At 36.7% G+C, this 26,507-nt stretch overlaps 1 protein-coding gene across 3 annotated transcripts in view; it reads left to right on the forward strand.

Annotated features, from left to right (window-relative positions):
- CCDC85A (coiled-coil domain containing 85A) overlaps window positions 1-26,507 on the forward strand; it is a 180,955-nt gene that overhangs the window by 143,265 nt on the left and 11,183 nt on the right. The window contains exon 4 of one of the 3 annotated variants that reach the window (XM_045549654.1): window positions 24,063-24,197. The exons of the other annotated variants lie outside the window; for them this stretch is intronic. Within the exon in view, the coding sequence (XP_045405610.1) occupies window positions 24,063-24,197 (135 nt within the window). The remainder of the gene's footprint in view (window positions 1-24,062; window positions 24,198-26,507) is intronic. 3 annotated transcript variants of the gene reach the window in all.

The raw sequence follows: 26,507 nt of genomic DNA on the forward strand, positions 1-26,507 counted from the left end.
TTGAATATAAAGTGGTACTTTTTCTGGCATGTTTAATGTCTTGCCATATATTTCACTTATAAAATTTTTTCTGTGGGCTAACTTGTTAGTCTTTTGAGGTGGTAGTTTTCCGAAAATATATTTTAATAATTTTACAAAAAGAGGTTTCCTAATCAGTCACTAGGGTTCTTTCTACATTCTGGTGATTACTTTTATTTCATAAGAGATTAAGGGAAAATTATACCTGAAACAACTAAATGGTAGCTTAAATAAAAAGACAAAGATTGTTTATGTTTCAGGAGAGGAGATTTAAACATTAATGCAAAGACTCTTTGGAAAGACATTATAGGTCTTTAACCTTGTTTTGTTTCTAAACTACTTTTGCTATTAATGATGATTTGAGCTATCAAGTACTGCACTGAAGAATGCATTTCTCTTTCCTCCATTGGCCAACAATCTGCCCAGATATCATGAGATTAAATGAAATGAATCTACAGTAGTCCTCCCTTACTCATGGGGCATATGGTCCAAGACCCTAAGTGGTTGCTTGAAACTGCAGACAGTACTGAGCCCTATATATAAGTTTTTTTCTATATATACATATCTATGATAAAGTTTAATTTATAAATTTGGCAGAGTAAGATATTAACATTAACAATAACTAATAATTTATTGTTAATAAAGCATTATTAAATACAATAGGGATTACTTAAACACAAGCACTGCAATACCATGACAGTCGATCTGATAACTGAGATGACCACTAACAGGAGTGTAGACAGCGTGAATACATCCTGGGCAGGACAGAGTAGGACATCGGGAGACTTCATCATGCTACTCAGAATGGCTTGCAATTTAAAACTTATGAATTATTTATTTCTGGAATTTTCCATTTAATATTTTTGGACCACGTTTGACCATGGGTAACTGAAATCAAGAATAAGAAGAGACTACGGTATTTCTCTCCTTTCTCAAACTGTCCATATGTTAAAATTCGTGATGACAGAAGAAATTATTTGTGTCATGAAATAAAATACTACTACTGGAGATTTTTTTTCTTTGCTGTTCAGTATGTTTCTCTTTTTCAATTTTTTTTGCCTTTTATATTGGATTCACGGTCTAACTGTGCGAGGGCCTTTGACTGAAGATGTCCAACTTCTTCCTTGTTACCAAGAAACCTAAAAAATATAGTTAGTTTATTATATAGGGTTATGCCATCTCTCAGACAACTGGGAATATAAAAGAGAAGAAACAGAAAACAACAATATATGTTTCTTCATTTCCCTCTGTGAGGGAGGTGAGACAAGACATCAAACATTGAAATACTAGCATGTATGCCATTTTATTTAAAAAAGAGGCACAACAAATGTGAAAATGATTACAAGATTGATTTTTTTTAATCTGTAGAAGTGTCAGGAGTCTTGAAAGAAAATCAGAAGAGTCCACAACTATACTTAATATGCATATGTATATTTAAATACATAATACTTGTATAGTTAAGAGAAGGTGAGATTAACTTCTCAAGTATTCAGTTATACGTTTTTAAAAGTGTTGTTACTCTGCTGTCAAGGGAGTTTTTTTTTTTTTTGGTTCATTTTAATTCACTTTGGTTTTGTTTTCCTCCGCAAAATGGCAAAGAAAGATCATGTTTTATTGACTCTTAAATCACTGATGTAGGATGCACCATCATTGTATATACCACTATAAAAGAAAAAGGATGTTGTCAATTATACCATGTCAGATTCTTGCTGATTTCAGAGATGTTAAAAATGGGAAAACAATGTTTTAGTTTTCGTTAAACAGCTATTTACTTGTCAGATTTACTTTAATGCAAAGAAAATCCATTGTTCGAAATATGCTATTGGACCTATGTAAAGAATGCGGTGGATCTATCTCAGTTCAAAAACAGTATTTCTGTTAAATTTCTATATTGGAGAGTATTTCTTATATTTACAACTAAGATATGATAGAATCACCAGTTGCAGCTACTCCTATAAATACAAATTGACCTGAATACAGACAGTAGATGAGACCTTAGGGTGGAACACAGAAATGGATCTCAGGTCAGTGAGAGGTTTAAAGGCATTCTTCATGCAAGGCTGAGACTTAGGCTGGATAGCACGAAGGCGTATACTTGCACAACTTACTCTTAGATGTTGTTGGTATTATTACAAATAATAGATGATGAGATTCTTCTGCAGAAACTGTTTCTGACTGCATGATGTTAGCTGATTTACAAGGTCAATTCATTGGGACAAGCTGACATTCCTGAATAAATCAGTCTTGATATTTGAACACTTGATTTTCAATTAGAAGAGCTTGTTCACTGTGCCTTGATTAGAAGGTATTCCTTTTTATTCCCAAGTTTATTAAAGTATGTCCATTTGTCTTTGAATAAACAGGAATAAGAATGTAGCTGGCAGTTGGAATCCCAGGCACATCAAATATCTTTTGTGGATGTGGCCAGGTTTTTTGCAGATTTAGACTAATTATATAAAGCATTTAAAGTATTATCCAGAGGAAGGAATCTTCCTTAATGCTTATTTTTGTTCTTTATATAAAATTATATGTAATGAGCACAAAGTTACAACTTTGCCCTAGCAATATACATATTTAAAATTAAAGATGGATATAATAAATCCTTGTGGATTTCTATCTATTCAAGGGCAGAGGCCTTGATTTCTTCATTTGTAAATGACAGGGTTCTTCCCAGCTCTTACGTTCTGTGGACCCAGGTATAAATAAAGGCTTGGGCCCATGTCTGACACCTGTGCAAAGTTGACTCTGCCATGGTCTCTATAATGTCCTACAAGGGTCACTGAGGTGTGTACTTTAAATCTAGTTTGTGAACACAGCATTTCAAAGGTATCCTAAAGTAAAAACCAGTCTCATTATTCTTGCAAAATGGAGTATTATTGCTAGGTGTTCTTATTGAAAAGACAATGCCTTTTAAAAGTTGGTACAAATGGTAGTTAAAGAATATCTGAACTTAGGATATTCTCTCCTGAGCATATAAACTAATGTGAACATTTTTTAAAGATCACAATTAAAAATACTTCAAAAAAATTACATATAATCTTACATAAGACACATAATGCTAAAACTACTCACAATGATTTGTCCATTCCATTATGTGTTTATTTGATGTGATGTGAACCCCAAATGAAGATTGTTATATAAATATACCTGCTATCTATGAAGTTTTATTAACTTTTGAATCCAATGAGGTAGAGTCACCCACAATAACATAAGTAGGCATTTTTAAATGACAGACTCAGTATGGTGTGAAGTTGTAGTTTTAAGGAATTTTCTATCACAGTAAAAAGGGGCACTCCTATTTTATGTATATACTTACAAATAAACACAAGCTGTCTCTCTATAAAGAGTCATAGATTTTCAGAGCTGGGTGGAACATTATATATCACATAGGACAACCTTCTTTTTTAACCAAGGCATATTGGGTTCACAGAGGTTAGTTGAATCATCCCATCGGGCAGCTGATGGAGGATGGGCTTAAGATGTCCTCTTCAGTGTTCTTTCTTACATATGCACAGTGCCTCCCTTAATCATTTCATCCCATAATGTAATTCCATGTAATGGAGCTACTAAATCTGTTTTTATCTTATTGTCAAATTCATTTTTTCCAACATTTGTCTTATAAACTATCATTGGATCTGCTTAGCCATCTAAGATTTGTTAGTCTATTCCTGCTTTAAGGAAAATATTCTGTTTTTCTTAAAGGCTGGTGTACAACATAAATGAAAAAAAAAAAAATGTGTCTCCCTGACACATTTCCGAAATACTTGGGAATCATAAATGTTTATTATGCACACACAAATACCTACACTTGCATGGAAAATTGATGTTTAACAGAATGTGGTGAGAGAGGGCCTTTCTGTTGAGAGTGAACTGGAGGTGAGTAGGTAGGGGGAACAAACAGTTACAGTGGTGGTTTTAAAATTGGAATTTGATGTTTTAGCCCAACTTCAAAACCTTGCTTGGATCTTTCTACTCATTTCATTGTCCTTTTCTCAATGGTCACAGGATATTTTAATCCAGATGTAGCCAATGTGTTTATTTACTGCATCTTCAATGAAAAGTTCTTATTCAACTAGAAAATACCTTTAAATGGATGATATAGAATACCTACCTAATGATTTTATTATAAATAAAGGTGATGCCCTTTAAGACATCAGTTACTATTCAGATATAATTCTGAGAATAGTAAAAAAATATTAACAATAACTATTCTCACCTATTCTGTGTTGATTTTGGACTTTGCACCATGAAGAGGACTAGAGACATGAAGCAGTTTGTTGCAGCTCCAAAGTCAACTAAGTACATTTGTTAAAAGCCGTATTCGGAGATATAGTCCCTTTGTTCTAATACTCTGGCACCAACATCTGCTTGGAAATTTAGAAAGCACTATATGTCCTTTGTGCCCCAGAGTCCCTCCCAAAACAAACCATCCAGTGTTTTTGTTTTGTTTGTTTTGTTTTGTTTTAGAGATAGGCTCTCGCTCTGTCATCCAGGCTGCAGTGCAGTGGCGGGATCATAGCTCACTGCAAACTTGAGCTCCTGGGCTGGACCCATCCTCTCACCTCAGCCTCCTGAGTACCTGGAACTATTAATATAAGCACACACCACCACACACATCTAATTTTTTAATTTTTTTGTAGAGAAGGGATATGTTGCCCTGACTGGTCTGGAAGACCTGGCCTCACACTATACTACCACCTCGGCTTCCCAAAGTGCTGGGATTACAGGCATGAGCCACCACGCACAGCCTGCCATCTGCCTTATGAGACCAATGTTTGCAAGGCAGTTTCCAGAATTGGTAAAGGCATCTGAAACTGCCTGCCCGTGGGCTGTGGTTCAGCAGACCTGTCTGAAAGGCGCGGTAACTCAAATCACCACTGAGTGGGCCCCTTCCAGACAGTGTTTCTGTTTCTGTTACGCTAGTACACACTGAAAGGTCTAATTTTAGGAATGAAAATGAAAAGTCTCCCTCTCATGTAATTTGGTTACATTGCGGCCTTACAGTGCCTTTCATTGTCTTGGGAAAGAGGCAGGGCTGTTACCAGAGCAGTCTCTGAACAAAGGAAAAGAACCTGTCACAGTTGCCAGAAGTGGTGACAAGGGTACAAAGGAGATAAAGAAATTGAGCTTCTCACTTCCATGGCAACACAGCCCGGGTCCTGTGTCCCATCTCTGAAGCCTCCCCCGCCTCACCTGGGGGCTTCTATGGAGACAGCAGCATGGCAGAGCTGGGAGGGTTCTCTCTGACACATCGATTCCCCGTATGCGTGTTTCCTTGTTTGCTGTGGAGATATTTATTTAATATTTTTGTCTCTGTCCTTTTCACATTTTCTGGCTTTATGTTTTGTCAGTTTTATTTTGCTGTTTTGTTTTTGTCTTATAGGGTCACAGATATATGGCTCCTTTTAGATTTTGAATTGCTCTGAAAAAAAAAATCAGTAACTGTTACACAAAAACCTGTCACAGAGTGATGCTTTCCAGTATGCTTAACACAAGTAGTGGTATTCTTCAATGGTTATTTGCATGGAAATAACCATTCTGGCGCTCCTCGGGAGAAACTTGTGCAGATTTTTTTTCCCTCATGAATAGCAACCTCAATTACATTGCATAACCTGAATCTGGATGCTACCGATAGAAAAAATTGGTTAAATCCATTAATGATTGGATTGCTGCTAGTGTCATATTTGGGAAAAAAGGACTCCTCCAGCTGAATAGTGTTTGTGGATCACTGTTTTCTCTAAATTGACATGATTTATATAATTAAAGAAAGGCTTTTACCTATAGTTCAATAGAACTTGCAGGGGACAGATGGGAGCTGCACAAGTGGTATGGGTGTATTGGAATAGGAGAGTTAAATGGATATGGAGAGTACATTTATGGGGGAAAAAGTCACACTGGAAAACCTAAATAAATGGAGACTGAGTTATGGGAAAAGCTAAATAAAGTTTACCAGAGGAAATGTAAAAGAGAGTAAAATTCATAGGAAAAATGTTTAAGGGAATGTGGAGGCTTTCAAAGTGAGGGGATTCATAACCTTCAGGCTTGAGGGTTCTTGTTTGAGAATCTGTGGTGCATGAGAAAATATTAATTCTATTAATAATGAGAGATATAGGTGAAATAAAAATAGCAACAGAAAATATGGCTATGCTACTTAGTAAACTTATTAATAGAGTTATTAAATCTAAAAGGTACTAAACTATTAGGGGCTGTGTTATCAATAATTCATATTTAACAGTGTTATCTTTTTGTATCTACATTAATAATTCTATCACTAGGGTACATTCAAAAAATACTTTTGATTTGTAATATCATAAAAATGTAGCATTTTTGTTACCTGTCCTTGGTAGAATTTTTCACAAAAAATCATGGAACCCTATCAGCCTTGGGTTTTGCTGTGTAGTAATATCAACTAGAATCATAGATGCTCCAATGAGAAGCAATACCGAGGAACATTTGGAAAAAATTTGAGAAGGAACTATATGAGAAACTATCGTTGTCTGTACCTGCAGAAATGGCTTTCTACTCTTCTTTTGCCTTTTTTTCCTTAAAGTCAAAGTAAGCCAAAAATAAAAAGTTAAAGATGAAACAGTCTTTCCTTTTCTAATAGGTGTATGGTAACAGGCAGGTAGAAAGTGGAAAACATTGTATAGTATTTGATTTTGGAATTAATTAAATTAAATGTAAATACCATTGAAATATAGTTATCAAAAAAGCAGTAAATTATAAAACCCTGGCTTCCTTGAAGCTTGCAAAGAAACTGTGATTCCCATAAGAGCACTGTCTCACTTTGATCTCCATTTCCTGCTAGAGGTCACTGCCTCTGTGATTGACAGAAAAGAAGCGTCTAAACCAAGCTGTCGTCCTCCTCTTTCTGGTTCTGACACTTTCTACAATGGGGTTTAGGCATTTTTCATCTAGAAGTCTCGTACTTCTAGTTTCATTCTTTGCTGTAGCCTGGGCAAGGTGAACATGCTTGTAAATTAACAGATTAAAAATTAAAGTGGGTGCCTCTTAATAATATGTAATTGGCTATATCTTTTGCATGTAAAATAGATGAATATAAATGTAATATAGACAATATCTATATTGCCTAAATATAAGCATAATATAGATAATAAATGTAATATAACCAAATATTTATATTCTTTGACAAAAGACCCTTAAAGTAAATAAATTTCTAAGTGATTTGAGATTTAAATTATATTTAAAAAGCTGTCATTGTATGACAAATAGGCAAAACACAACTGAGTGATGTTTAGAAAGCTGAGACATAATCAGCAGTGACTTTGGACTCTGTTAGTAATCAAGTGATTCAAAGAGGCACTGTGAACTGTCAGAAATAACACTGAATAGGGATTATAAACCTAGTTCTTGGCTTGGGTCTGTCCTTAATTACCTGTTAGACCAGGATGACACCCTGAACCTCTCTAAGCCTTATATACCTTGTCTACAAAAGAGGGTTGTCATAGGTGATGTGGAAGGTTCTACTCAGCTCTGCAAATATATATGACACTTTATCCAGAGGAAGTTTGTGTTTATGTATAATGTATACACAAAATAGGTATGTTCTTTTTATTTTGCTACTCAAATTCCTTAAAACTACAATTTTACAACATATTTAGTCTTTTATATACAAGTGCCTATTTATGTCATTGTGTGTTATTCTATCTCTCTGGGCTCTAAAGTTAAAAAATTTTCATCAGATAGCTATTAAATCGATTTAAATAACATACAATCACAGGTGGTATATGTTTGAGGCTCATATCACATCAAATATATATATATAATGTGCTCATATACTAGTTTGATCAGTGTTGGCTTTATGTGTATTTTGAGAGAGAATATGCAATCCCCTTAATGCCTATTTTTATTCTATAAAATCATATATAATGAACATAAAGGAACTAGTTTTACCTAACAATATACATATTTAAAAATGAATGTAATAAATGCTTGTGGATTTCCCTCTGGTCAAAGGGCTCACTTCCTTCATTGTAAGTATGGTTCCTTCTGGCCCTGAACATTCTGAGCCCAGATAGAAATAAAAGCTATGGACATGTCTTATACACATGCAGAATTACCAAGTCTCAGAATGGAGGGCTCTTTTTTCAAGAACAGATAGAGAAGGGTGGTGAAGATTGAGTTGGCTGTATCCAGTGGTGAAGAGGAGCTCGTGGGAAATGCTGTTGGAGTGTCAGGGCAGCCTCCATGGCCGGTCATCACCCAGGGAACACAGAGCCCTCTGCATTGCCATGGTCTCCACGGTCTCCTACAAGGATAACTGAGCTGTGCTTTAAATCCAGTTTGTGAATGCAACATTTCAAAGGGAGCCCACAAGTATGAACAATCTTATAATTTTTTGAGAATACAGTGTTATTTATATTATTGTTTGAGAAGAAAATGCCTTTTAAAAGTTGGTACAAATGGTAAAGATCACTCAAACTTAGGATATTCTCTCCTGAACGCATAAACTAATGGGAACAATTTTAAAAGCATTGAATTTTAGAACTATTTCAAAGGATTGCATACAATAAAAGGCATGACATTTCACAGAGGGAATTTTAAAAATTATGACGAAAGAGAGTGCCAATATAGGAAATGTTAGGAAATTATCTTTCATCTACCTCTAATTTATACCCAAACAATATATATTCTTTATTTTAAAATGTAGCATACGTCTTAGGAATTCAATTCTGAGATAAGCCAAAATAAATTACTATGAAAAAGAGATGACAAAGACATAAGATATTACACATTAGTTTTTTGCATTGAAGCTAGACTGAGGGAAATAACAAAAGAGAACCTGCATATAAATCAAAGTCAGCTGTACTTGTGATACACAGAAAGAACAGTGTACAGAGGAAGAAAATGTTTTTTCAAAGCATATCTGATTTATTGGATTCATTCTGTAGACTAAAGCATCTGAAATAACAGCGAACAAAAAGTGGTTGAGGCCTGCCTTTAGATTTTTCTTGTTGACGTAGAGAATGAAAGAATTGTAGGAGGTACACAGTGAGACAGTGATCAGTGTAGCTGTTATGGTTGACAAGGAGCTGTCGCACATTACCTTTTAGGCTGGGTGCCATTGAGCCTGTTTAACCCAGTAGCATGTGAACATATAACACTAATTAAAGCATGTTTAGAGAGCAGTATGAAGAAAGAGAGCATACTAATAAATTACAGGCTTTGGCATGATTGTTTTACTACTTAAGGACATTCTGTGGCTTGGTAAATAATGCATAGTAGGAGATTTAGAATTCATGTTAAAGAGTGTATTCTAGAAATTCTTCTAAGAATTTTAACATCAATAAACAATACAGCATTTGAAATACAGGCCCCCCCCATTTCAAATATGGCATTAGTGAATAGTAGGCTGTGTTTCCTCAGGCCACACCAGCCCAAATTGGGGTCACAAAGATGATGACAGTGTTGTCCATTGGCCTGGCCCCTGTGAGTCTACCTGTGGGAGCTGTTACCCGCTTAGCTTTCCAGGTTTCCACCTACTGTCTTAAGTCTAATCCTGTGGGTTTCCAAGCTTCCTTCTCTCTGCATCTGACTTTGGCTGTTGACTGGCTGCTTCAGAGATGTCCTGGCCATTGCCCACTGCTCTTATGATCAGGGCTTCCGAGTGTTGCAGTATTCTCTGGGCTGAGAAAATCCCCCTGCCCTTACTTGGGTTCTACTCTGTTCCAGCCCTCAAACACATAGAAAAAAGTAGCTCCTTACCCCAGTGTTCTAGTATTAAGCCTAAGACATGAAAGTGGGAAGGAATAGTTACTATTAGTCAAGAGACAGTCTATTCATAATGGTTCTTCCCTTTTGAAAGCACTCTATTTTCCTTGATCCTCATGTGTCTATCTAGCCTAATTCTTGCCTTTGGGAGAACTCCCTTTGTTCTCAAACTTCTCAGTACCTCACAAAAATTGACTCATCTCAGGTATTTGTGATTTCAGGAGTGCTTAGCTGAGACACACAAGTAATGAAGCCCTCTTTCAGAATTTGTTTTCTCTTCTAGATTTTTGTAACTTCTGTAATATAGGTTAGTGGTGTAGAAACAACTTTGAATTATTATTTTTTAAAAAGAAAAATAAAAAACAACAAGGATACAGCTAACATCCTCTAATGAAACCCTTGGACTACTAATTTTTTTAGTTTTATTCATCTAGCTATTGTTCCAAGCAGTGATATTAGAAAAAAGATTGGATAGAGAAATGCATGGATTACCAAAGAAATCTAAATCTGACCCAAATATAGTATAGCAAATAAAGGAATTGGATACTGTCTTTTCATGACCTAAAATGCCTTTCGTTTGCTACAGAACAACATGCAAGGCAGGAGTTCTAATGTTTGACAGATAACAAATAACTAATAAACTCAGGACCAGATGGGAGCCATTCTGAACTTATATAAAAGCTGGCTTCAAGAAAGGAGGCTGTTTAATAGCCAAGATATATCAGCTGTTTTTTACACCCAAGGCAGGTGTGTCTTAATGTCAAAGAGAGAATATTTTTTAATTTAAACTTTTTCATATGCTATGAAATTTAATATCCATAACTACAGAAATCCTGTAAGAGTGAAACATAAAATACATACTCAGAAACAAATTATAACCCAGTAAATTTGATCCCAATTAAATTACGTGGGAATAATTGGTCTTTATCCATTTGGGTGCGTCGCAAGTATTGGGTGCCAAAAGTTAACAGAAGCTACAGTTAGAATTTGGATGACAGCTTTCTGAGAAAAAGTTTTAGACAAAGGGGGCTTTAGCAACTTTGTATATTGAAATTTTTGTTTGGGACCAGCCCTATTCACTTTCCACTCCTGTTTCTACCCTGCTCCTATTTTAATACATGATTCCTTTTGTTTTTCATTTTTTTTATTATTATTTCAGCATATTGTGGGGGTACAAAAGTTTAGGTTACGTATACTGCCCTTGCCACCCTCCCCTCCCCCCCCAGTCAGAACTTCAAACGTGTCCATACCCTAGGCAGTGCAGTGCGCATTGCACTCATTATGTATGTATACACCCATCCCCTCCCCCACTCACATCTGCCTGACACCCGATTAATGTTATTCCTGAATGTGCTCTTAGGTGATGATCAATGAAACCAATTTGATGGTGAGTACATGTGGTGCTTATTTTTCCATTCTTGGGTACTTCACTTAGTAGAATGGGTTCCAACTCTATCCAGGAGAACATAAGAGATTCTATATCCCCATTATTTCTTATAGCTGAGTAATACTCCATGGTATACATATACTACATTTTATTAATCCACTCATGTATTGATGGGCACTTGGGTTGTTTCCACATGATTCCTTAACCAGCAAAACTCACATGTTTTTGTCAGTAATTTCTGCACATGGTCAGATATTAATAGCTGGTGATGGCAGCCTAAGTTCTTTGCCAATTGAAAAGGATGTTAGAGAGGTCATTTTAGGACTGGGTGCTCTATGTGGTCACTTGTGATAAAGGTGGCTCATGTGACTTCATAGACATTGGTTTTATTGGAGAGCATTCTCTTGGTTAGGGAAACCAGTTATACTGAGCTCCTGACACTCGAAGAAGAGGTCGAAGTGGGCACGAGAGCATATCAAGACTCCCTACCCTCAAATATTTTTCACTTAAGTATGTACCCTGCTCAGGATCTTAATATTAACAAAGTTCATCAGAATCAGTCATGAGAATGTGATAAGACATCTTTCATTTCTAGAGAGAAGTAAGAACTTCTGGGTGGTTTCTCCTAGCTATAGAAGATGCCATAATAATTTATGTATCAATAGGGCTTTAATTGGTCTTCAGACCAATAAAAAATGTTCAGTGTTATCCCATTGATTTTAATACTTTTTTATTGCCTTATGGTGATTTTTATTTTAGGTATCTCTTTTGTGTTAATTTTTTAAATCATCCATCCTACTAGGTTGTAGGTGTGTGTTCAATATCTTAAGTCTTTAGATCCCAAGGAGAGACATTGTAGATTGAAAAGCATAGTGTCCAATTCCTTTATTTGTCTATGCTCTTTCTTCATTATCTATACTTCCTCATTATCTACACCAGGGGTTGGCAAACTATTTTAGTAAAGGAGCTGATAGTAAACATTTTCAAATTTTTGTGACGTGATTTGCCATATGATCTGTATCTGCCATTGTAATGCAAGAATAGATGAAAACAGCCACAGAGAATATGTAAATGGTGGGTGTGGCTGTGTTCGAAGAAAACTTTGTTTACAAAACAGGCAGTGGCCTGAATTTAGCTCTGGTTTTGTCTAAAACAATTTACTGACCCCTGCTTGACACTAAAATCATTTATTCATCAATTGCTCTAGGTTATTTCTTATATTGTCTTTAAAAAAAATTGGTCTCGTATTGTTACTTCAATTTTCATTTGTACATAAAGACTTCATTATACACAAATGCTCTTCTAAGTGTCAGGCCAAGCATCTTGGAGGACAGTTGTCCTGGTTCTTAGGCTCCCTGTTTGGAAGAATCACAAGCAGGCCGGTGCAAGGGAGTAATCACAGACAGGAAGGAATTCCAAACAAAGAGCTTTTATTGCAGAATAGAAGGAAGCTATACAAAACAAAAATATGTTCCAGAGAGACAGTCTCCGTGAGTGGTGAAAGATGTTAAGGGCTCCCAGGTGGTTTCCTTATTGGCCTGGTCCAGGAGAGGGATTATGGGAGATGTGGGATGTTACCGGATGGTTGATATGCATGATTGTCAGGAGTTCTGCATTTTCCTGCAGTCCCTTCCCGATTGGTACCCGCCCTTCTCTGCCCCTAGGAACTGCCCTCCTGGCCTGTATCTGCCACCTGCAGATTTGGTCCCTGCCTAACATTCAATATTTACTATTTATTTTTATATTAGTTTAAATTCTTTGTCCTGTCATCCCCAAACCTGCCCTGAGTTATCAGTATCAGGGTTTGATACGTGCTATGCTTGAACCAGAGGAGTAATTGAGCAAGAAGCAAGGTGTTCTTTCCTAAGAAACCTCTTAGCATTGGGATGAAAATTTTTTGTAGATAGTTACTTGCATTTGACTTGAAAAGGGCCAAGGGATGGGGAACCTGTGGCCTTGGGGCCATATGCGGCCTTCTGGATCCTTCAGTGCAGCCTTTTGACTGAATCCAAATTTTACAGAACAGATCTTATTAATAAAGGGATTTGTTCTGTGAAGTTTGGATTTGGTCAAGGGGCAGGCACTTGGGGGTCTGGAAGGCCAATATGGCCTTGAGGCCGCAGGTTCCCCACCCTTTTCTGAAACACATATCTATGGTGACTGTATTTGCACTTTATTGAGTGATCAATTATATTACTTTTGTGTCCTGGTTATTCTTGCATGTCTTAGGTTAGTAAGGAAATAACATGGGATAACCTTGTCTTTAAAATAGATACCACATGGTTGGCAGCACAGAAAGAACATGAATTTCTATGTAGTCTGTCATAGACAAGTGAAATTCTAAATCCGTGTTTATCAATGGATAAGGAAAATCATTTCTGACTAAGGAGGAAGTCAGAAATCAATCTCCTTTTTTCCTCAAGTGAGGGAATTTCATGAGAGAATGAAAAACGAGCAGACCACTGGTAGGAATTGAGTTCTGCATTTTTCAGCTCCTTCCTATTGATATTCTCCCCTCACATGGTCTTTGCCATGTACGTGGTTTTTAATCTTTGTGTATGTGCCTCTGTAAGGGAAACGAGAAGACCTCCAGTTGCCTGTTTGTGCAGCCTCCATTCGTTGGGGATCTGCAAGGTGCTTTGTAAAGTGCAGAGGAGAACGAGGCTAATTCATGTCTTCAGCATGTTTTCCGTGGATCAGGACGAGACTTATAGGAAACTAAGAAGAATCCTCACTGACTTGTCACCAGGACTGATTGACATCAGAAGAGCCAAAGGATGGAAGAGAGCTTAAAAAGATTAGCCAATGTGATGCTGTCATTGTATCTCATAAATATATACAGTTATTATTTGTCACTTAAAAATATAATAAAAGAAGAAGATTAGACAAATGCATTCACATTGCTTGGTTGGTGATGGATGGCAACCTGGCAATTATCGAGTCTCTCTACAGCACTTAATGTTTTCTGAATGGTTTGCAATCAGATTTATTAGTCACCCTTCACAGCCACCACGTGAAGCTAATTGATAGGCCTCTATTTTAGCATTAAGGACAAGTGATTTGCTGAGGGTCAGGCAGTGAGTGGCTTATGGAGCTCGTTAGTCTCTGGGTCATTTCTCTCTGGAGTTAGCAAAATACTTCTCATTTTTTTCTTTTAAACCATCGTAGTCAGCCTTGGGAAACTTACTAATGACTACCTTGATTGTTTTCCAGGATAATACCATTGCAAAAAGTTCTAATTTTTAAACATTTCTTTTTAAAATTTACTCTTACTAAAGCTTTACAATGTCACTTTTCAGAACTTTTCAGTCATGTTTACAGATGGTCTTGGCTGTGCATGTTAGAGGTTACCCATACTTGGACAATGCCCTCAGAACTTTGACCATTTTCTTCCTTTCCAGTCCTTTGCCCAGAGACTTCAGGAAAAATGAAATTTGTTGGGGGGCAGCCTTGCTTTGTGAAAATAGCTATAGTCAAAGTTTATATAGAGGGATGAGGTGAAATCATTTTTTATTCCAGTTACTTATGCTATCTTTTATCCCCAGAAGCTCGCTAGACTGAGGCAGTGACCTTGCTATTTGGAATGAGAAATGTTGACATTTATTGTTGAATTTGTTCAGGGATATTCATTCAATGGTAGGTGATTAGTGGGCATCCACTGCTTTTCTTAGGACAAGCAAAATAGCCCTTAACAAATAGGGAATAGAATTTCTCTAGGTCATGGAAGACTGATGGCTTGTATTGGCCATTCATTTGATCTTTTAGTCCTTATATCTTTTTTGAGCATCTCTTATGTACAGACACTGTTTTGGACAATGGGAATACAGTCTTGAATAAAAGACCTAAAGTCTCAGACTCATGCAGCTTATATTTTAGTAAATGGATTATTATTTAAAAAACCATGAAAATGTAATAAATTACCCAGAAGATGTAACCACTACGAAGAAAACAAAAGCAGGGTATAGAATCACAGAGTGACCTGGGTGAGAGTATTTTACATGGAGTTCGAAAAGTCTTCACGGAGGAAGTGGCATCTGAAGAGACCTAAATAAAGGGAGTGAGTATGCCGTGGAAAAGAGTATTCTGGGAAGCAGGAACAGCAAGGACAAAAACCTTAGGTCAGAATGAGCTAGGCATGTTTGATGAAGCAAGAGCAAGGCCTGAGCGGCTGGAGTAGAGTGAGTGGCTTGGAGGGAAACCAGAGATGGAGTTGGAGAGACAGGCAGGGAACAGATCCTGTGAGCTCTGTTGACCAAGGTCAAGTGTGTGAATTTGGGTCTGAGTTGATGGAAAGCTATTGGAGGAATTGGGCAGGGGTGCAGTATCATCTGCTTACATTTTTGAAAGCTCAATCTCCATGTTGGGTAGAAACCAGACTGGAAAAGGTAGAGGCAGGAAGAGAGAGGACATAGAAACACAAATCAGGCAGCTGGTTTGGTAGTCTAATAGAGCTGATGGTGGCTTGAAGTAAGTTGTAGGGTGGAGATGGTAAGGAGGGGATGGCTTCATAGTATACTTTGAAGTAGAGCTGAGAGTGTTTAACGACAGATTGGATGCGGAATATAAAGGAAACAGACTGCATGTGGCTTTGTAGGTTGAGCACTGACAGCCCCAGAAGGAACCATTCAGAGAGATTATGCACTGAATGGCAGCCCAGGGGTAGTGCAGAGTGGCAGGCCTGGGAGGAATCAAGGATGACTCCTTGGATTTTGATCTAAGCAATCATAGATTGGTGGTGCTATTTACTGAGATGCGGAGGATGAAGACTGGGAGAAACAGGTTAGGAAGTACAGGGGAAGCAAATCCTGTTTTGGACATGGTTAATTTGAGATGTTAGACATTAACAAGGAGATGTCACGTAAAGAGTTGGATATATACATCTGGAACTCAGGCGGGAGATCAGAGCTAGGGATTAAAAAAGTTGGAAGAATGAAATGCATATATATAAATTCTTATTTATTTTAAAACCATGGAACTAAATGAGAACTTCTTGTGAATGAATGTTCAGGAAAAGAGCAGAAGTTTGTGGGCTGTGTCCTTGGGGCACCCCACGATTTAAAGATAGGGAAAGGAGAGCCAGCGATACAGACTGGAAGGAGAGACCCATTTAGCTTTTTTAGTCTCCCAGAATTGTGAATGATTTTGGAACTTACTTCATAGACAAACTTTGCAATATTATTTTATATTTTATTTTGTTTTGACTCTGATGGGTCCTAGACTTACCTTTCTGAGTATTATTCACTTAAACAAGCATATATACTTTGAATTCAATAATCTTGTTCTCTATCATAAATTATTTTTTGTAAGGTGGTAGGGCACAAATAAAGGTATTTTAAAACTAACTTTATTTTCTTCCTTTCTAGTAAGAGCTGTTTGTGACAATTGGAGTTCATGCTTCCAAAGTGCTTTTTTGTGCTCTGACAGTGTTCTCCCTGCTGGCAATTTACTACTATCAAGTATGCAGAGGCTACACTGCTTAAATTCATTTGGCTCCTCTTGTTTTTGTAAACCTTTAAGCATAAGACCATTGTTAATGCTGCAATATGGGCCTTCCAACAGATGGCATGGGCGGAACTGCAGCCTAACAAGCTGCTATGCTTATCTGTGTTATTGATACATATCTTGGAGAGAGAGCTGCCCTTGCATGGAGCAGACTCTTCCTGCCTCTCTGTAGGCCTCTCTCTTGTCTTGCCTTCCCATTTTGTGTGGGGGCCTAACATACTGGAAGACTCATCAAAGAAACTTAAGACCCTTCCTTTTGCCAAAGCCAGGGCAGCAAACACCACTTCACCATGTAATATTTCTTAGTCAACTCCACGAGTATTTATTTTAATTTTTTTAATTAATTTTTTTTTATTTCAGCATATTACAGGGGTACAAATGTTTAGGTTACATATATTGCCCTTGCCCCACCCAAGTCAGAGCCTCAAGTGTGTCCATCCCCCAGATGGTGTGCACTGCACCCATTAGGTGGGTGTGTATATACCCATCCTTTGCTTATTTTAGCTGTTTAGCTCCTGGGGCTCTAGCTCTGTGCATGTGTTCCACTGGGCTCTGATAACATGCTGAGGTGTTTAACACAACCATTAATCGGCTCTGCTCTGCAAGTCAAACGCAGTGTTAATTAGCATTGCTTCTTTGCTGTTGCCTCCACACTGGCAATTCAGTTTCATGCCCTTACACTCTGTGTCCTACTGGTGCCCTCCTTTTCTCCTTTTTTTAAATGAGCCCAAGTCCTAAAAGTATGCAGATGTGTTCCTCTAATGGACAATGCCACAGGCATTTACTCCTTAATGTCAAACTGATTGCAAAGCAGTTTGGATATACCATTCTTTTTTTTTCCTAGAAATTTCAGTGTTTCTCACTGGGAGTTGTATGGTTAATAAAAGGCAAAAATTAAGCACCTAAACTGATTACCTAGAAGCAGAATGTACGTAAATCCAGTTGTCCACTTTTCTAACCTATTGTTTAACAGCTATTTTTTTTTTTTTTAACTAGGCCTTCATTGTTCTTTGTCTGCTGCCATTCTGGCTACAGAGACCTAGAATATTTGCTGTCTTAGCCCTTTCAAGATATTAATTCTTTTCCTCCTGGAGTTTACCCTCTATAATTCTTATAAAAATGCATCCACTAACTTTACGTTTATTTATTTTTTCTTCCTGGGAACCATATTTATATATCTGTAAGTTTTACCTGGAGTAACAGATATTTCAAAATTATTTTCTTTTCCTTCCAAGAACATTATAATGTCTGATCAGATATTTTTATCAGTGATAAGGTGATCATTGCATGAAGTTAAAATCACTTACAATTTAAATATTTTGCAAACTTTTCTTTACATGTCAGAGGAAAACCATTTGGAGGATATCTGTGAGAAAGAATGCTTCAGGGCTTTGTACTGTTAATTACCTCTTTGATCTTGGTTTTAAAAATCTGATGAAAGGCTTAGATATATTACTTCCCCTGATACCTAATGGGTTTAATGGCATGACCATTTAACTGCTACCTAACCAGAAAGCTGGGAGCCATCCTGCATTCCTTCAGCCTCACTGCCTACATTCAAATAAACATTAAACTCATAGGTCCTGCCCCTTAATCCATCAATATTGTCCTTTTCATTTCTTCTGCTATTTTTCAAAGCAGGAAATAAGCAATCATTTTTCACTTGAATTTTTTTGTTGATCTTCTAATTGGAACTTTATCCCAGCAAGTCTTGCCCCACCCAAATCATTCTCCACATTATTGGCCAATTGATTTATGCAACACAAATAAGTTCTTATTATAGCTCATGGCTCTCTATAGAATAAACTTCAAATCCTTCTTGTGGCTAGAAGGTTTTCCATGATCTGACTCGTGCGTGTCGTGTCAGGACAAGGTCTTGTTCCTCTGTGCCCCACATCCTGGGCTCCCATCCTTGTACTACAGGAAAACAGAGTTAACCCTGCCATCAGTCTAAGATTTCAGGTTCTCTGAATTGAAGCTCCTTCCCACCACCCTTCTGACTCCACAGACATCAATCTTAGCCATAATTTGGAATAATACATGAAGGGTAAGTCAATAAATATTACTTTCTGATTTCCTTAACTGGTACCACCTGGAAATTTATAGAGTATTCTACATGCAAGGAAGTTGAGAATGATGCCACTTTATTATTTTTTATTTTGCCACCTGATAGATGGAATTACATAGTGATTTTGATAAGAATCACTGCATACTTTGGATTTGCTGATTAGTGATCTTGACAGCACTTAGGGTAGTCCTAATGTAATAGGAGCTTAGTGATTGATAGCTGTTATGACTAAGACATGCCCTCAAGGAGTCTTCTGCCTGCTGAGAAAACAAACATGTAAACAGACTGCAACCCTTAGCCACCTGTGAAGGAAAGAGTGGTCATTGCTCTGGTGCAGATTTCTCTTTCTGATTTCCCTCTGTGTCATAATCCTCTTCTCAGCACTAGGGTATCGTTTCATGTGTCAGGACCCTCACTTCAATTTGCTGGCAATTTTATTCTTTCCGCATGTGACTGCTTAAAGTGAAGTGCAGAATCTTTGCCTGGCATATTTTTAGGGAAGCTTTATGCTCTTCCATAATTTTCATAAAACCACTTCTGCCAATTGTATTCTCTATGTGGGATTGGTGTCTCAGTTTCAAGGTGTTGCAGCATACTGTATCTGGAACTCTGTTCTTTGGACCACTGCCCTGAGCCTGCCCAATTTTATTCTCTATCCACTAGTGTTGTTACAGTATAGGATATTTTGGATATTTTTAAGTCTGTTCCTTTTGTTAGAAAGAGTAATTTCCTTTTCGAGGGTGGAAATGTGGATGCCTTTATACTTAGACCACTTGAGAGCTAAAGCTTAGGAAGTTTCTTTCTAAATCACTTCAAGCTCTAAACCCTGTGGGCAACTTGTCCTCAAAATCTGCTATGGAACTGTCACCAGAGATTTTGCTTGCAGTTTTCGAACATAGTTCTCTTTCTTTAAATCACGGTTTCTCAACTTCAGCTATAGTGACATTCTGGGCTGGATTATTCTTTGTTGTAAGGAGACTGTCCTGTGTGTTGTAAGATGTTTAACAGAATCCTTGTCCCCTACCCACTAAATCCCAGTAGAAACCATCTAGTTTTGACAACTGAAAATGTCTTCCCTGGGGGACCAAATCGCCCTTGGTTGAGAATTACTACTCTAAATAATAAACATGTGAACGTAAATTGACAAGTTATAAAATGTGTTGACAAGCAAAGCAAAAACATTCATGATAATGACAGCAAATGCTTATAGAGAACTTATGTAAGCAAGGCTTAAGAGCTTAAGAGCTATTTTCATATAAGTTACCAAACCCGTAGAGTCATATACCATTGTATCCTTATTACCCACACTTTATAGATGAGCAAACTGATCCACAGAGAGATCACCTAGTTTGTCCAAAGTCATGCAGCTCCTAAGTGTCTGATAAAGAATTTAAACCCAGGCAGTGTGATCCTAGGGTCTGTGATTTGAATTCACTTTAAAAAAAAAAATTGTTGTAATAGAGACCTACATGGCATAGCATATTGCCTTTCATAGGTGCTTAGTAAATGTTTAAGTAAATAAATAAATGAATATCTATAAATCCAGGAAATTATTTAATATTTAAATCAATATTGAATGGAATCTTTAGTTAGATGAAAAATGCACTTTCCTTTGGATATAACGAACTAAGTAATATCATTAGAGTAAAGCAGAGGGTCTCATTATTTTTAAGCCTATACACAGGAATCTCTTAGAAAGGGTTTGCCAAGGTGACCTCTAAAGTCTCTTCTAATCTGAGCTTCTATTGGTGTGCTAGCATAGTTTTACAATATGTCAGAGTGAAGATTGGCCAAAATGAACAAAATATAATATTATTTTACTAATGAGATTAAGCAAAGCATCCATTCTTACCCTAAAAATAAGGAAAGGCTGAATTCATTCCCCCTCCCATACTTGGCATGTGTTCTGATGAGGTATGAGGCACTGTATGATAGTTTGACCAAGCTTCAGGACTTATAAAAAATTAAACATCTTTAAGTAACAGGAAACCGCTTTAGCTGATCAATCTTCAAGCTTCCATAGTTGGCTTCCTATAATAGGTAAGAGGGCTGGGCTCTAAAATTTGTTACAAGCTCATTACTTCTGACTTATATCTAAGTGGGAAGTCTGAATTTTATATGACACTACAATATTACTTTATTGAATGTGATTTTAGTCAACTGGAAATGTATGTATATGTATATATATTTATCTCTGTATACAAACATATGTACATATATGTGTATGTGAACATATATGTATATATTCAATAAGAAATCCAGTATATCTATTTTTCATTTTTCAAGTTTCTAATGAAACTTTCTTCAGGAAGCATTTTTACTTAAAAAACTTTCATTTTTCTTGACTTCATTAGTAAATGAAACACTATTAAGGATTTTTCTAGAAGCTTTATTTTTTAGGTAATTTTCTCTGTTGCAGAGACCACAAATCAAATTCTGAGTGATCATCCTTTTGTGATTCATGCATTTTAGATAACATATAATATTGGCCATTTTTTAGTGTTTTGTATTATTTCTATGAAGAACAATAACAGTGTATGAATTCACTCAAATTTGAGAAAAACATGATGACAGTGTAAAAAAATTAAGTGGTCTATTTTTATTGCAAAATTGATTTTTGTTTCCTTCTTTTATATATGTAACTCATTACGAGCAACAAGGAAAAGAGAAACTATTGTCTTAGAGAAACTTTTACATGTTAAAATAAATAGATGAGAAATATGTATTATTAGAATGGTTATAGTTTGAAGGGAAAATGTTGTTAAGTATTGAAGTTCAATACGGAGTTAAAAACTCCGTGTTGAATTCTTACTTAAATACAGAGAAGGTTGTACCCTGTCAGAGTTGGAGAACCATCTAGACTCTGACCCCTGGAAGTCCTGAGACCGTAGGCTCTGACTCATGCTACAGCCATACACATGCCTGTAATTTACCACCCACACAACCTTGATGCAGAGCATTACTTTACTATAACACGTAGGGTGGACCACCCTGGTATCTAAAATAATTTGTGGGTTATGTTATATATATTTGTATATAAAGGCTACCCAGTACACAGATTTCTATGGGAATGTTGGGGTCATTCAGGAATTCTTTTTTATGAATTTGGAATTGTAGAAAACTACAGAAAACAAAATTAAACAATACAAAATAACTCAGAAAACAGAGAGTGACTTTCTTAAGCTGTTTGGAATTGCTTTCCCAGCTGATGGCCAGAGTCTGGGCTTCCCCATTTTGAGCTCTGGAGTTGCTACCAACAACACCAATGACCGAGTTACTAAAGGCTTCTTAAGTTTTATGAAGCAGTCTTCAGAAAATTTCGTGATTGGCCATTGTAGCTGACAAAAAGCTAAGCCTTCATTATTACTGCATAAATACCATACTGATGTAGTTTATTTGAAGGTCAAAGATGATGGCTGGCCCAAAACACAGTTTTTCATGTACCTGGATTAAAAAAAAAAGAAGATGGCTGACATGACTAGAAAGTCAATACAGTAATTTTGATTCTAAAAGAGTGCTTTTCCTTTAAACTGGTTACATCATCAAGTAGTTTATTATTCTGCAAAAATCTAGTACCTGTTTACTGTCCCCTTTATGAGATTACTAATACTATATAACGTATATTCAGTATGTTTAAAAAGAGCGTTTCACACGACTTAAAATATAGGCATTATTTTATGGGATATCTACTTTCTGAAAGTGGGAAAATATTGTGCATTCTCTGCATAGTAGCTAAAGCTGTTCTTTCTAGCTGGCTTCTAAATGGTCTCAGATGGGTATGGTAATAAGCTTTGTTACAATGGAGATACATTGGGATTTAGCCTCACTATACATTAAAGAAGAATGAAAGTAAGAATTCCTATATGTTCTGTTAATACTTGGTAGTTGAATCCAAAAAGCCTAAGGTCTGAGAGATGCTTAAGTCACAGAAAGAAGCAAATCCAGATGGATAGATCTCCTTATTTGTGGTAACTATAAAATTTCCATTATTCATTAATCATCTCAGAAATAGAACTATGCAGATTAGGGTGGAAGGTGAATTTTAAACCATGAAATGTATTATAAATTATTGGAGATAATTCTTTTGATGATGGAAATAAATTAGACACTTACACATGAAATAATTATGAAAAGAGCAACATTGAAATCTATGTTGCTATGATGAAATTATCATTATGACCTGAGTGCAAATATATAATATTCCCTGTTATATGTGAGGAATAGAGTATATGTGACTTATTTGAAAGGTAACTGGTACTGATTTCATAGATTCAGAAAAGAGTTTTGTGAGTACTGGTTGCTGGTTATCATTTTTTTTCTTTTTTATTTCACTTAAGACCATGGTGCATTTTCTTTATTCTTCAACCTCCAAAAGTTAGAGAAGAATGAGAATTGGATCAATACTATTCAGAATAGAGCACTAACTTGCAGGAAAATTAACCAGTGAGAACTAAAATAATACGTTCTCATTTTCAGTCTCCTAAAATAAACATCAACATTTAGACACTGGAATTTTTGGATCATTTTGAAGATTTTCTGTAATTTTAAAAATTATCTCCTTATTCCTCAGGACATAGCATTCTTAAAGGTCTAAGCGAAAGTTGGCAGGGAGAGGAAATCATGGTCAAATAAGTTTATTTTGCTTCTGATCATTTTAATAGGATTATACAGCTTTGTGATGGAAAAAGTTGTAATTTAAGGAATATTTTTTAATTTTACTTTAGTTACATGATATCTTTAGTTCCAATGAGTATAGAAATTTGGGAGTTAACTAATTAATAGAAATTGTGATAATTATGTAGATTTCCTATGTAAAATAATTATTTTAATACAATGGTGACCTCTTAGCTCATGACATGCTCTTCCATGTGCAGAAATTTTGTTGAAAATTTGATGCAGTGTACGTTTTCTTAGTATTATTGAATATGTATAACCAGCCAGTGTTTAACGAAAGAACATAGCGCTCCCAATTGTATCTGAAATAATTTCTGCTACGTTCTGAAGTTACACAGTCTAAATATTTGGAAGAATTATGGTAACTCACTATTTCTCACAGGTAAAACCCATGAAATAAAGCTGTTTAAATAGCTTCAAGTTTTTTCTATAATTTTAATGTTACCATCTACTTTTTGATATAGCTTGAGAATGTCAAAAACTTACATCAGTATTAGTTCTAATCTACAGGACTTCAGATTGTTTTTATTTTTATTTTTTCCCTAGCTACAAAGTGCATGTTACAGCTTGCCATTGTGGTCATTGTGGTTCATTTCATTAAGTTTCTTGTTCTAATCTGCTTTCTTGAGACGGGAAACAGTATTTTTCTGAGTGATTGTACCATATTGTTCCAAATATAAGGCCACCCAGAATAGAAGGCAACCTCCAACTAGAAACAGCTCAAATATGGAGAAAGGCTGGGGGCCCCGAGCCCAGCGGGTCTTGCAGTGGTGGCAAGGGTGCCGAGGAATAGGACGATGCCTGCCCACTCTCCCGGTGAGTGAAGACGAGTCAGCTGGCTGCATTTGCTTGTGCATAACCAAATGGCTTCTGTTGCTAGAGGAAAAGTTATACTGGGGGGATAGAAAACAAGTTCGCACACATGAAAGAAAATTGCTGTATGTCTAAATCTGGGGAGGGAGGATGGGAGTAGAGTCTTTCACCTTGTAAATAGCCTTCTTCAGTGTTGTTTTCCTGAACCTGGGGGGTGAAAGTTGAGCAACCCCAAACAGGAGAGAAGAACAAAGGTACCCTGGTCCATTCATGAAAAGGAGTTTAGAAGGTCAGTGACCATGATAATTGGATGTCTTTAGGCCAGCTCAGAAAATTATTCCTTGCCCTTTCAAATTGACTACTGACCAGGAGGTGATAAATCCACTCTGTGGGCATGGGTAGTTTGAGGCTGGGAATCACATTTCCAATTTTATTAAGATTTTCTTTGTTTTAAATTCCCTGTCTCCTGAACCAGCCAAGTACAATTTAAATAAACGAGTTTAATCTTACTGAAATAAACTCCAAGGGGACTGTTTAAAATCATTTGGTATGCTGGCATTTCACTCATATTTTTAAAAAGTAGTTCAGTGAAAATGTATTAGTTGACTGAGAGTATGCATCAGTTGAACCTAGGTAATTCTCCGAATATTAGTCTGATTTTACAAAGCACATAGGAACTAACCTTTTATTTTATAATACTAAATGAGATATAACAGAATGAGGTGCTTCAATCTGTTGTTATAATCTAGAAAACTATTTAGCATCTGTTGCTGCTAAACTTTACCAGGCATTCGGTTACCTTTGCAGCTTCACAAAAACCACATAAAATAAGAACCTTGATCTTTCTGGTTGATTACCAGGCCATGGCTCTCAAAGCTAATTTGAAGTAGAACTTTAATCCCTGAATGATATGTTTTTCCCCACTATATACTCTAGGAAAGATCCTACTGTAGCCTTTTTTATTTTTTTTTAAGGAAACTACTTCAATAAAAAAGTATTTGTTTCTGAATAGCTATGGCCAGAAGAGGAATTTCCGTAAGTTTAAACAATGGTAAATGACCCAGATGATTTGTAGTAAGGATGCTATTTACATTGATTTTAGAAATTCTCTCAAACCAAAATACCCTGGAAGAGAGAGGCCCGTACCCAAGCAAAAGCATGCTGCTATTGATACGCCTGTCTTAGTGCCAGGTCTGGGAAGAGAACCTTTGAAACAGGAGGGCTGCTCAGAAAAGGGTTTGAAAGGAAGACTGGGAAGGAGGGTAGCCCAGAGTGGGGAGGATTATTGCCTGCCAAGTTAGATGACCAGTCAGAGGAAAGTCAGCACTGCCATGGTAGGTCCTAAATGAGAGGTTTGATGTGAACTCTGTGTAACCGCAGAAGTGAATAAGAGAGAGCTCATAAGAGTGGTACCAGGAGAGGAAAAACAGTAGAGAACTAGGGTTATTCAGGGAAGAGAGCTTCCTTTATAAGTCCTTAGTTTGGGAACCATTTGATCACTACAGAGGAAGATGTCTAAAATTTGGTGGTAGAGGTGAGGAGAGGGTATGTCCCTTAACCATCTTTAAACTTCAAATGATTTCCCTTCTCTGAGGTGTACCAGGCATTATTATGTCAGATTTAATCTGAGTTACAAATACAGGGAGAAAAATTTTATAATTTCTTTTCCCAGACGGGATTGGGGCTGTTATAATCAGCAGTCCCAGACGGGATTGGGGCTGTTATAATCAGCAGTCCTGTGTCATCACCTGCTATTAATTTAAGTGTTAGTAGCAGTAGGGGACAGAGGCTGAAGGAGCCACCTACATGCCATATTCCACTGCTTCCTCTCCCTGTTGGTAGTGAGGCTGGGGGCAGGACCTGATTGGATTGTCCAACTCTTTGAGCAGAGTAAAGAATGTGGCCTTAGCAGGCTTGCAAGGTGGCAAGGGGAACCTTCAAGGACATAGGAAGAAATGACAGCAACAAGGGAAGGGAGAAAATATTTCAAATTACATAGATAATAGAAATTAATGGGGATTGTTAATTTCTGTATAAAGCATGGTTTACATGTAACCCATATACATAATTGTTCCTGTGGGCAGCTTTCCTTCCCATCCCTAAAATGTACAGCATAAAATTTCTCCTGGAGATGCTGCAAATTAATGTTCCAAACTACTATTGTTTCTCCCTTTATGAATTCACATATGATACACCTTCAGTGGCTCCTATTCAGAGCATTAGATTGATAGAATCAATTTAAATGGAGCAGTTATTAATCTATTAGATGTGACAAAATCTGTAGATAAGAGGCAGACATTAAAATCTCTCAGG

This window comes from Lemur catta, chromosome 4 (genome assembly GCF_020740605.2).
Source record: "Lemur catta isolate mLemCat1 chromosome 4, mLemCat1.pri, whole genome shotgun sequence".
NCBI lineage: Eukaryota > Metazoa > Chordata > Mammalia > Primates > Lemuridae > Lemur > Lemur catta.